We start from the raw sequence: 12,723 nt of genomic DNA, 5'->3' as shown, positions 1-12,723 counted from the left end.
CCACGTAATCCACCTTGACGTTTGATGCATTTTTATTTATTTATAATAAAAGTTAGACAGCCTGATTGCAAAATCTGGCTTTGTGAGGATCTTGGGAATAGTTTTAGAGATATGCTGTAACAATATGATGATGATATATTACATCAGTGAAGTAATATGTCTCATTTTGTAAAATAGTATTGTATGCGATCCGCTCCGATGCTTCATAAATCTTTATTTATTTATGATATATTTCTCACAGCCTCATTGCAAAATCTGACTCTGTAGGTTTCTCAGGGATAGTTAAAAGATGCTATAACAATTTGGCGGTGAAACATATCGTCAACGAGGTGAAATTGTGCATCTTCTACAATGATTTTTCAACTGATTCGCTCCAACCTTGCCTGGTACGATGGGCGCTTTATATATATATTAAAAATTTTTGACGACCGGATTGCAAAATCCGGCTTTGTACTGATCTCGGGAATAGTATGAAGAAGATGCTGCAACAATTTGGTAATAATACGTATCGTCAAAGAGACGAAATATTGCATGTCGTGAAATGATATTTCGAGTGACTCGCAGTGATGCTTGATACGGCGGATGCTTTATTAATATATGATAAATTTTTGACGGCAATTTTTGATTACAAAATTTGGCTCTATAGGGACCTCGATAATAGTTCAAGGAATATTCCATATCAATTTGGTGGTTACATATATCGTCATCATGGCAAAATATCTTATGTTTTAAAGTGGAAGCTGGAAGGTATTCATACACATACACACGGCAATATTTATGCACTGCTCATATATACGCTAATACTAATGTATTGCTCGCGCGAACGCAAGGTAGGAAAGTTAGGTCATATAGACTGCACTATAGTGCAACTGGGTTACACTTTCCGTGTTATCTACACTTACAAATTTTGCCACACATACATCATATTTGCTTATCAGACATCATGGACATCTTCCTTTCTGTCCTGAGGAGGGAAATGAAGAACTCTGATTGGTTGATTCTCTTTTGCGTTGTGTATTATGCGTTATGCAGAAGTCTGTGCTCTGGCCCTAACGGTCTAATGTCTAATGTATTCTATAGAAGTCTGTGTTATTAAAGGCCGGTTGTTCCAATTTCTCGGTAAGTTAACCGATAGTTAAATCATACGTTTGTCTTTGTTTTTCCTTCAACTTGGATAAAGACAGACATATGATTTAACTGTTAGTTAACTTACCAAGAAGTTGGAACAACTGGCCCTAAGCGCTTAGTGATTATCGCTCCTGATTGGTTCATTCTTTTAGATTCGTTAAAGATCTAAAACAATACTCCAATCATTGTCAATAATCACTAAGTGTTTAATAAACAGCTTTGTTTGTTGAACGCGGCCTATGTGTAGTACATACGTCCATATCCGAAATGATCCGAAGTGACTCGAAGTGACCCGAAGTGAGCAAAAGCGAACGCTTATATCGATATCGTTTAGACGTGACACGTTGGTACATTCGTGTATTTGTTCACAATGAACGCGTGGATGAAATACTTTAAAACCATTCCAACACACATGGTAAGTTGCAATACCTTTAAGTAATGTTTTAAACACGTATTGACTTTATTGTACCTTCTGTGTTAAGATAAGGAAATAACGATAAATGGTTACATAAGGTTATGTTACTGTGTACCATCTGTAAATATAATTACATTATTTTAATGGATTTCTTATAATTATAATAATTTATATTATATTGCAAGTAAATAAATCACAGATGTTATGTTTTTACTTACATATAAATTTTTACATTCTGTGTGAGGATTATGTTTATTGTTTTAGGATTATGATGGACAAGCTAGAGCAGAGAGATTAGCAAGAGTCATAATAACATTGTTTGGTGTAAGTTCCATTTTTTCAATATTTATGTTATTATATTTATATATGGATAATATAGTATATATAGATTAGTTTTAATATATTATTAAATAAATACTTTTATAGGTAGTTGGCTTGACTTGGGGATATATAATTCAACAATTCTCACAGACAATCTATATTTTGGATGCTGGATTTGTCATGGCAGCATTAATTACTGTACCTCCATGGCCAATGTATCGTCGCAAACCATTAGATTGGCAAAAACCACAATCGGAAATGACTACTAAACCAAAAAAAAAGAAATAATTGTAGAATATCTTTATGATATCCTAAATGAAATCTAATACAGTGAAGTGTTATGCGATCTTGCTCACACAAACTTTATTCTTAAGCAAAAATCTATACATACCATTGAGCATTTTTTTTTATATGATTATGATAGAGAAATATTTAATGTATTAATAGACAGGTACAAATGAGGAGAAATTGAGACTCTTTTTGTAATATATATCTATAATTTAATGTTTCTCGCATAAAAATAGATTATAAATAAAGTAATACATTCGTGAAATTACAATAATGTTATATTATTTTGAAAACTAAATGGCAAGATCTTATAATTACTTTGAGTTACTTTGAGTTGTTATTAAGGAAATAGAATTGTAAAACTACTTTGTTGATGAATTAGATATATAATAATATAGCATAATATTTGGTATATTCCATTCCTTTAAAAAATATTTGCTGTTGAAAAGTAAAGAAAATATTAAAGTTTAACACAATAAATATGTACGATAACAGTATATCATGAGTATAGACATTCATGTCTAATATATAAATTAATAATAGGGAAAGTTTTTAAAAATTTGGTTCTTTTTAAAAATAACTTGTTACTTATATTTTGGGAAAAGTAATGTTATTGTTATTGTTACTCATTTTAAGAGATAACTCATTACTGTTATTGTTTAAGAAGTAATGTGTCGTTATAATTTTCATTAATAATCTGCAGTTTACTACCATTTTTTCTACTTATATATATTTGTATGTGTATGCGCGCGCGCGTATGTGTGTGCGTATATTCTATACGTGTAAAGTAACAATAAAAATAATGTTTATATTTAATACTATTGTCCAAAAATGTAATTGCGACGCCGTATAATTTATAATGGCGTTATATAAGTAACATTTCAGCAAACAATGTAACATGTAACATACCTATTAGTTGTTTGCTCAACAACGAGAAATGTTTGCTCAAAAACAACAAGAAATGAAACTTCACAACGCGTGCGTTATGTAACAGTTACATTATTGAGTAAGAAATTACAACAAACAGGTATTTTACATGTTATTATGTCTACTGGGATGTTATTTTTTAGTTTTGTAGGCTAATAATTAAATTCTTCAAATGAAATGTTGTATCACAGCTTGTTTCCCGTGTTTAAAATAGTTTATCAATTTGAAAAAGTTATTCAATATAAACCACGCCAAACAGACAATGTCTCATTGTCATGTATAAAAAATTATGACAATTATCAGTCGCCGTACTTAAAGCGGAGAATATCAGCCACGAAACGCATACACATATGCATATAATCAAATAATTACTCGACATTATACTGTTTCAGTTTCACGTTACGAGCAGTTACGTAAAAAAAGAAAAAAAAAGTAGCGAACGTAATCGTTATAGCTGCAACAATTTTGCGCTGACGGGCGTTTTCCTTCCGCAACGGAACCACTCTTATATAATTGTGCCTGAAAAGGCAGTATAGCAATGAATTCGGTATTGGCCTTTTCTTCGGATTCCGGTTCGTAAATCGTTAAATGATTAGGCACAACGATTTGCGATTACAACATACCGCCGTGATCTCGTTGGACTCGTTCCAACATTTGACTTTCGTCGATCATGCCGCCCATTTTCTCCAATCACCAGTTAATCGTGTCATCGTTTTCCTCAAAATCGTCACGCCGATTGACTTTCACGCCATGCGACATCGCGCAAAGCGATAAATTGCGATGGTCTGAAGGTATTGGTATCTTTTTCGACCCGTCGCAATTTTAACTTTTTCGGAGATACTAACATGACATACGTACATTTAGATTGTTCAATTTTTTAGTTTAATTAAAACATTGTCAACAACAAAGATATAACAAACATTATTATGAATAATGTTCACCATAAAGTTCCACAAAAAAAGGAAAAAGAAAATCTTATCGTATGATTGATATATTTATCACTTTAAAATTAAAATGATTAAAAACAGTTAAATCAGTGTCTTGAAATTAAAATCTTGAAATTAAAATCAGTTAAAATCAGTTCAAACAGAAATCGATTCAAATGATTTAAAATCAGTTTCTTCTGGCTTTAATAAATTTATTCCTGAAGAAATTATCTTCTTTGTACATACGTGTTCTCTGAGTTTTATTCAAAGAAATAGTCAGAAATATTGAAAGATACAGGAAAATATCACTTTTTACCGCGCACGATACAATAGTCTTTCGTTCGATATTATATAAAGCAACGCATTTCGAAAAGTTCTTGCTAACTACTATTTTATACGCTGTTCTGCGGAGGAACGTTTTACGCATATACTACCGATCATAAATCTCAAAATTCATGAAAAATTCAAGCACACCAACGATGCAGAGGTAAAAATCACTCAGTGGGTATTGCGCGTCCGCGATATTTACGCAATCACAGCACCGGATATATAGTCATCAAATTCATCAACCTGTTATTCTTCTATGTGTGGTTTCTTATTTTCATTTTTTCTTTTTCTTCGATTGTAGACACCTACCTGCCCTGTATCGAAGGTATACGATGCTGGATGTATGTATATGAGGATTACGAAACGCTTTCTCTCTGTATGATGGATATTTTAAGTATGCAGTCTGCACCACTTCCTGTATCACCGACGGGCTCACCGGACCCTGATCGTCGAAAAAAAATGGAATGGACGTAATTGCGACAGAGCGTGCAACACGGTCAACAACGTACAACATGGTCTCGATCATTACCTTGGTCTTAACACTGAACTATTTGTTTAGGGAACGTAATCGGAAAGCAGAAAAACCGGCGCGACATAGCGGCAACTCAGTTACTTTACCTAATATGTCTCCAAACATCGAAGATCGTAGAGTGAGTTGCATCTGTGCATTATTTTATAATAAATTAACGAAATAAAATACGTGTTTCTTGCATTACTGATATATTTAATTACTATTTAGCGAAATATATTGTATGAGGATAAAGAAGGATGATTAAAAAAAGAAAATATTACAACTCCGAAATTATAAATTATGAGCTGTGTAGATATATTTTTTAAATAACACGACGTGAATGTTTTTCGCAGAATTATAAGGATATTTTCATACTACGCTATTGTTTCTAAGATCTATTTATTGTCTAGAACGTTAATTAATGCATAAAATAGAGTTTAACGATACGAAAGGAAACGCGAACCTGCTTTTAAATCGAGAAAATTTATCGTTATATATAATCAGGCCCGCGCAGCGTAGCACTTATTTCGCATTAAACAAATAAGAATGTTTATTATATTCGCAAACTTTCACTCGGTCTAACATCGGCTCATGTTTATGGTCTGGAAATAATTAGGGTTTAGGGTATGGAAATAATTAATTTTCCGCAAAATTCTAGACATGTATTTGGGAGGTCGCACATTATATCATCGATGACTACAATTATGTGACTACGGTATATTATACTCAAGCAATGAAGTTATATTTCACAGAACTCTAACTCTTCTTATTGGAATGGAATGGTTTCTCCGCAAGAATCATGAATGCCGTTGTAGCAGTATGGCTATACCGAGTGAAATCCACCTTATTTATATACGCAAACACAAAAATTCTCGTATATCAAGACATCACCTTTTAAATATGTATGCCTGTAAAAAATATAATTATGTATCATGTTTGAGGTAAGATGAAGATCTAGAAAGCAATTTGTATGTGTCACATCTTTCGAATAAGATTGTTATAGAGGAACTCAAAAAAAGTATAACCGAATAATATATGGATATTTATAGTACATTCTATACACATATATACAAATATTTCGGTGGGGCCAATTTCTATTTGTATTAATAACGCGTAAACATAAAAATGAATATTCCACATGTTCCGCTCTATGTGATGTAATAAATCTAGTCATTTATATACAACGTAACTGTGTATAATTCATCAATTTGCAAGTTAATGATGGAATTTTTTTTCGGATTTGCATCACGCACTCTCACTTATTTATTCACGGAAGTATTTCTCCTCTATTTTCGTTCTATTCTCGGTTAAAACAAACAAAAATGGCACAAATGTATTCTAATAAATGGCACAAATGTATTCTAAATATATGTATTCTGAATATAAAATGATTATTCGACAATGTTTACCAAAAAACAAATCAGGTAAACAATTTCATCGTCGTCACGATACAATAATGGCGACGACGAGACGGAAATCACAAATTTCTTTTATTGATTTCGTCTCTTTTCAAATTGCTACGATATACAAGACATGTCGAATGTAGAAAAGAAGCTGCTCAAATTGTATTACATCCCACATAGCACGTAATATTACAGCAATATTATTTCCCCATTGCAATATTATAATGTAATATAGTAGAAATATGACTACATCATTACAGTGATATCATAGTAATATTAAAATGTCCGTCGAAATGCATCACAGTAATATTATGGTAATATATTACAGTAATATTGTGATAATATTATAGTGATATGTCAATAGTAATATTGTAGTGATATATCAAAATAATATTACTATACTTTACTATACTATAATACTGTAAAGTTATAGAATACTCTTATGGAAAAAAACACTCAAATATTGAGTGTTTAATTTTCCAATTTGAATTTACTCTCAAATGTGGGTATATACATTCAAATTTAAGTATATATACCCACATTTGAGAGCATATTCGAACAACAGAGTGTAAACACTTAATATTTAAGTGCTTTTTCTACAAGAGTTAATTTTATATTGGTTAATCTAATATATTATAATTTGAAATGTTATCGTTGAAATATTATCTTTAATGTTAATATTGTTTTACAAGAAACACACCGTGCAAATCACAATATCTTGGAATAGTTATAGCAAAGCAAAACAGATCTATAGAATCATGACTTTGTCAAAACATTAGCGCAAAAGCTTATAAAATTCCATGTCATAATAAATTTATTATCTTGCCAATACTGTATATAATTATATTTACTCGAAAACTATATGCATAATAAATTTACTTTGATTACATTTTATTCTGTGAAAGTTAAGTATATGTGCGTATATCTATGTATGATTTTATGATGTTACGAATATATTTTTCATTAATAATACTCAAACGTATATTGCAGTGCAGAGTGTTTATATATATATATATATATGTTCGAATAATATTAATGAAAAATATCGTCTTATTACAAAATAATATATTATCCCTGAAATATTTTATTCATACTCCAATGCAATATATAACGTTCAAAGTAGCAAGTGACATTAAATGACGTCTCAATAACGTTTCTAATGTCTATAAGATATAATAAAAACGTCATTTGACACTTGGGATGCTACTTGCTACTTGGGATGAAATATATTGCAATACAATATTGCAATATAATATTACTATAATATTTTAATGTTATATATAAATGTAATATATCAGTATTATTACTTTAATATTTTAACATTATATATAAACGTAATATAATACGTAACGTAATATAACAGTAATATTTCCGTAATATTGTATTATAATATGTAATATTACTAGTATATTGCAATCTAACTATGATATTTCTGTAATATTATGTGCTATGAGGGATATTACGTACGAAAGTGATCATCTTCGTATAAAAACCAATCGTGTACAAACATGCGCGCGTATGTATTCGCATACATACAAGCATGTCGTACTACTGGAAACTCACTGAGGCAGTCCATACGCACAATGGAGAGTTACGCAGCTCCGTGCGTTCACGAAACGAACGTAACGCGAGCCTTGCGTTTCCTTACTTTTACATAACTCGTGATCCCGAGCTACTTTACTCTCCCACCCTGTGCAATTTCACCGGGTGGTTTTGACCATCGCTGTCTGTTCTTTATAAGCAGACATCCCCGACGGTCAAAACACAGACATCGTATCGACGTTCACAAACGCACAACACGGTCTCACCGTTGTCCTCGTCGTCGCGAACGTTTTTTCGAAAGTAACTTGATTCTCGAAACAGGCCGAGACGAAGATGCGCTTCTATACTGTAGCCGTGAGTGTATTACAATATATATGTATATAATTATCATTTCGTTATATATAGAATCACGACAAAGTTTCTCATTCATTCTGTGATCGCCAGTGTTTCTTAAATGGCAGAATATAGATTGTACGAAACCAAGTGCAAAATGTGCGGGAATTTTGTGAATGTAAATTGAGATATCGTCGAGAGGTTTTCGAGAATTTCATATTAATTTTCTTGTAAATTTCACATAAACACACGTAATTTTACGTAAATATGTATAGTTATTTAAAGTAAATGTTGTAATAAAAAAGAACAATGCTATTGAAGATATACATAAGTAATCAAGTATTTACAAAATTTTATTTATTCTTCAGTTACAAAATTCTATCAGTTTACAAATTTTTATTTATTTTCATTAGTTCTTACTTGAGCTGTGCAGTATATAAATAGCATTTTCTTAGTATGCCACTTGTCGATAAGGTATTTAATTTATTGCATTGGTTAAAAAATAGAAGCTTTGTCAATAGACTTATAAATGTTTTATTTTGAAATATATGATTATTTATGGGTATTTTTAATTTTCAAAGTATGAGATATCAATAATGTGTTGAAATGTCAATTATATGTACTCGTCTATCAATATTTAAAGTATGGCTCCTTATTGCAGATCTCTTAATTAATAATATTACAGGCGAGGAAATGCGCGCTCAAAATTTTTATAAAATATAATAAAATAAAAAATATATCTATAAAATGACATTTACAATCAATCAAACAGATTTATAAACTAATCCCGATCTTTTTGCAAGTATTTCGCAAGAAATTTTAGACGATATTTCTCGCTTCTAACGTCATAAATCAAAATGGCCGCAGCGAAGAAATAGAAATTTTAAACAATTAAAATAAAACGACAACAACTTTATTGATCTTTGATAAAATTATAATTATTCCAAAATATTTCGCGACGCAATCAAATGGTTAATCGTTTGTGTTTTAATATTAATTACACTGCGATTTCTCATGTAACATTAAAATCTTTGGGAAAAAGGAAGCTTGATTTTATTGAACGAGTCTTGCATCTAAATGGTTGAGGATGGTCGCCTCTTGAATTAAAAGTACAAAGCTTTAACATTGCCGCTTTATAATTACATAAAAGAGACAGCAAGAATGGTGAAACATGAATAAAAAGACGCCGCGCTTTCGACGTCACAAAGGAATCGCAATTCTCTATCTTGTGTTGCAGTTGCTCGTGTTCGGAATAATGGCTGCGATTTTGGCATCGCCGTTACCAGGTTACAGTCACCAGTAAGTAGTATTAGTCTATTAAACGTAGATTAACTTGATCGCGGAAAGGTAACGTGTTCTTTTTAATAAATTTCGGAACAAATGAAAATCATCGGATTGTCCACGAGACTTTTGTCCAAAACTTATTAAAACGAAGAGCATCGCAAACTTTTGACGGATATCAAACATTATCAATAATTAATCATTGAAAATATAAAAAACAATCAATAATCAAAAATTAAAATTGAAAATTAAGAATTAAGAATGAGAAATTAAGTATCTTACATTTATTATTATTTAAGTATATTTAATATTAAATTAAATTATATTAATATATATTATATTAAAAATTAAATATTATATATAAATATATTACGAGGAAAATAACTGTATGACTTCAGTAACCACCATGTTATCCATGTACCTTATCACGTGCACACGGTCCATCACCACCATGTGAAAAAAATACACGTACCAGTGCACCACGTCGAGAAAGTAGCTGTTCCCGTCCCGGTCCCAGTGCATCATATTGAGAAAGTACCTGTTCCAGTACCTGTGCACCATGTAGAAAAGGTGCATGTACCTGTTCCGGTCGTGGAAAAAGTCCCTGTACCTATTCCCATACATGAAGAAAAGGGTTGGTGGTAAAGGGAGCATATCTTCTTTGTTTAATATTGTTTTAGGTTTGTATTATTTATCTTGTATTATTTATTTGTATTATTTATATGTTATTTGTATGGCTATGTAATTTATTTATTAAAGACAAAATGAGGGCTATCTTTCATTTTTAATATCATAATTTTTACGGTACGATTTTATGTTTTACATTACATTATTCTTTTATTTTCTATTAAATTATATTATTTTTTGTATTAAATTCTTTAATTTTAATTTTATAAGATTCTATCATATATTCTATTATATTATATTTTACTATAATTCTATATATACATTACGATATGATAATATCATAAATTCTAGATTTTTTAATATATTTAATAGCAGGTATACAATTTTTAGGTTATCGTGGTAAGGCGCAATGAGCAAAGCTAGTGAAATTTATTCTCCATTGCGGGACCATTGAAAGAAAGCGATTTTCTCGTTGAATTGAAGAATGACGAAATCAAACAGTACAACATTACTCGAGCTGCCTATTAAATGTTTAATAATTTAGCATAAGAACCAGCATATTCTGTATGCACGCGTGTATACTCAGAACAAAGATATCTGTACATATTTTTTCATCACGTTATTATCATTATTTTTGTATAATAAACATTTGATAAAATATGTCATGTGCTGTTATTTATTTTTTATCCATATTGAACAATCGTACTTTTAAAAATTCCCATATGTTTCAGGAATATTGCATATTCACTATTAATATACATACGTTTATGTATTGTGTAAATGATTAGATGTATACCAATACATCTAATCATTTTCATTTCTCATTAATTGTATATACATGTGTGTTCTCTATAATTTTTTACTTTTAATATGAACCATATTATACTTTAATATGAACTATATTATTCCTTTAAAGGAATACTTTCTAAAAAAGAAACATCTTGTACATGTTATTTATTTATACAAATATGTCTGTAAAAGCCGCGAAAGAGTTTATGCGATAAGAAAATAGTTAAATAAGTTATAAATACGTTTTATTTTGTACAATTAATAGTGAGAAACAATAACAAGTTAATAACATCGTCAGAACCTCGTCAATTAGCATATTCGAAGAGCTCATCTTCATCATTAATTACGAAAAAATTACGAAACAGTATAGTTTACCATCCATCTTCATGTTCTTCGTGCTCATGATGATCGTCTGACTTGACTGGTATGTAAATCTTCTTTACATGTGTGTGATGATGCTTATGAATATGATGTGGCACGTGAATGATGAAGTGCGTACTAAAAACAATTTTATTTCTTTAAATTTATATTTCGAATCTTAAACGAAATTATACGAATATTATACGAAAAAGAAAAAGAAATAAAAGAAAATAATAATAACTTTTAAGATAAGAAATTAGATATTACTGTTCATGATGGTCGCCGGGATGTGGCATAGCCGATATTAAAATCACTGTGATAATCAGCAATAGTAGAAACTAAAACAGAAAGATGTTAAACGAAATTAAAAAATTGTTCTTGTTTACCTGTTTTGTCGTACAACAACAAACAAACAAATACGCACATGTCTGTGATTAAAAAGTTTCAACTACATTAAGAACAGATCTATAGAATAGATAAATCAGCCTCGTCTTTTACAGTAACGACTAGAGAAAGTGTGAATGTGAACTACGATCATACATCAGCTTTATTGGAAAATTAATAGTAAGATGGAAGCGGTGGTGATCGAAGCGGATATATCATAAAATTATAATTATCGGGTGAAACTGAAATTTCATCGTTAAAATATCTTCCTGTCATTTCTCGAGAGTGCTTGCACATTATCAAGAGAGTTATTCTGAGAGATAGTAATATTTCTTTAAAATAAGATTGAATTTAATTACAAAAAGGTACATGTTTTCTCTATGAACAATCGAAACATATCTACAATATATCGCAATGCGACATTTATTTCACATAATGAACACGTCCCACGTCGCGTCGATTTTATTGAATTTTTATCATTATCGCGTTATTTAAACATTTTGACAAGGAATGCTCCAAATTTGAACAATGTAAGTTATTAAAAACACAAAAAGTATTTCTTTACGTCTTATAAAGCGCATTATATGTTATCCTTTTTTTCAATAACATATTTCTTGTAATCTTATAGAAATTTTATAAGAAATATATTTTATAAATATATTTTATAAATATATATAGTAACTTTCTAAACATATATTAAATTTGATAACGTGGAGAATCGATGATCCACATGGCGCGAAACGTGTCGAAGAAACGGTCGTCACACCGAACAGATTCACACTTCGGACTTGACACCCACATGAATTCCGGACTTGGCCATGTTTGCGCTTTGTACACGGAATGTGCGTTTGATTGTTCTAAGCCCGTGCGTGGACTAAGACTAAAAGACTCTTTCTTGATCAGCTTTATAAACGGAAGCGTAATCAGTGAACGGTATACGGAAAATAGTTTCTAAGCGCACAATTCGCCCCACTTGAGAGAACACTCTCACTGGAGTGGTTATACGAAATCTCACGTGCGGTTTCGCGCTCGCGAGCATTATCGCAAGCGTGATTTTCGCAATCCTTCCTGTTGCAACTTGATTGTTCACGCTTCGATGCTCGGTGGTAAGTAATGCTAGTGCCTTTCTCGCATGTGGTCCCCTTCTACAGATTATTCGGT

At 30.9% G+C, this 12,723-nt stretch overlaps 3 protein-coding genes across 4 annotated transcripts; 2 read left to right on the top strand and 1 right to left on the bottom strand.

Moving 5' to 3' along the window:
• The first annotated feature begins 1,027 nt into the window (after window positions 1–1,027).
• Window positions 1,028–2,555, top strand: Spase12 (Signal peptidase complex subunit Spase12). Of its 2 annotated transcripts, XM_025307377.1 has the most exons (4): window positions 1,028–1,119; window positions 1,376–1,543; window positions 1,808–1,867; window positions 1,970–2,555. In XM_025307377.1, exons 2-4 carry the CDS (start codon window positions 1,499–1,501, stop codon window positions 2,150–2,152), a joined length of 288 nt encoding a protein of 95 aa, XP_025163162.1. In that variant the 5' UTR covers window positions 1,028–1,119; window positions 1,376–1,498; the 3' UTR covers window positions 2,153–2,555. The 2 variants fall into 2 exon arrangements, with proteins under 2 accessions (XP_025163162.1, XP_011147106.1); XM_011148804.3 differs by lacking the exon at window positions 1,028–1,119 and having other exon boundaries at window positions 1,340–1,543.
• A 5,430-nt stretch (window positions 2,556–7,985) lies between these two features.
• On the top strand, window positions 7,986–10,654 carry LOC105187793 (uncharacterized histidine-rich protein DDB_G0274557). Its single transcript, XM_011148803.3, has 4 exons — window positions 7,986–8,142; window positions 9,359–9,420; window positions 9,801–10,082; window positions 10,420–10,654. The coding sequence occupies exons 1-3, from the start codon at window positions 8,122–8,124 to the stop codon at window positions 10,045–10,047; spliced, it is 330 nt and encodes a 109-aa protein (XP_011147105.1). The 5' UTR covers window positions 7,986–8,121; the 3' UTR covers window positions 10,048–10,082; window positions 10,420–10,654.
• Window positions 10,655–11,016: 362 nt separating this feature from the next.
• Window positions 11,017–12,505, bottom strand: LOC105187792 (histidine-rich glycoprotein). Its single transcript, XM_019843452.2, has 3 exons — window positions 12,362–12,505; window positions 11,446–11,516; window positions 11,017–11,316 (listed from the first exon to the last, which is right to left on the bottom strand). The coding sequence occupies exons 1-3, from the start codon at window positions 12,380–12,382 to the stop codon at window positions 11,190–11,192; spliced, it is 219 nt and encodes a 72-aa protein (XP_019699011.1). The 5' UTR covers window positions 12,383–12,505; the 3' UTR covers window positions 11,017–11,189.
• Window positions 12,506–12,723: the final 218 nt, after the last annotated feature.

This window comes from Harpegnathos saltator, unplaced genomic scaffold (genome assembly GCF_003227715.2).
Source record: "Harpegnathos saltator strain DR-91 unplaced genomic scaffold, Hsal_v8.6 scaffold848, whole genome shotgun sequence".
Classification (NCBI taxonomy): Eukaryota; Metazoa; Arthropoda; class Insecta; order Hymenoptera; family Formicidae; genus Harpegnathos; species Harpegnathos saltator.
Note: the sequence above shows the minus strand (reverse complement) of the source record. Positions and strands in the feature narration are given on the sequence as shown.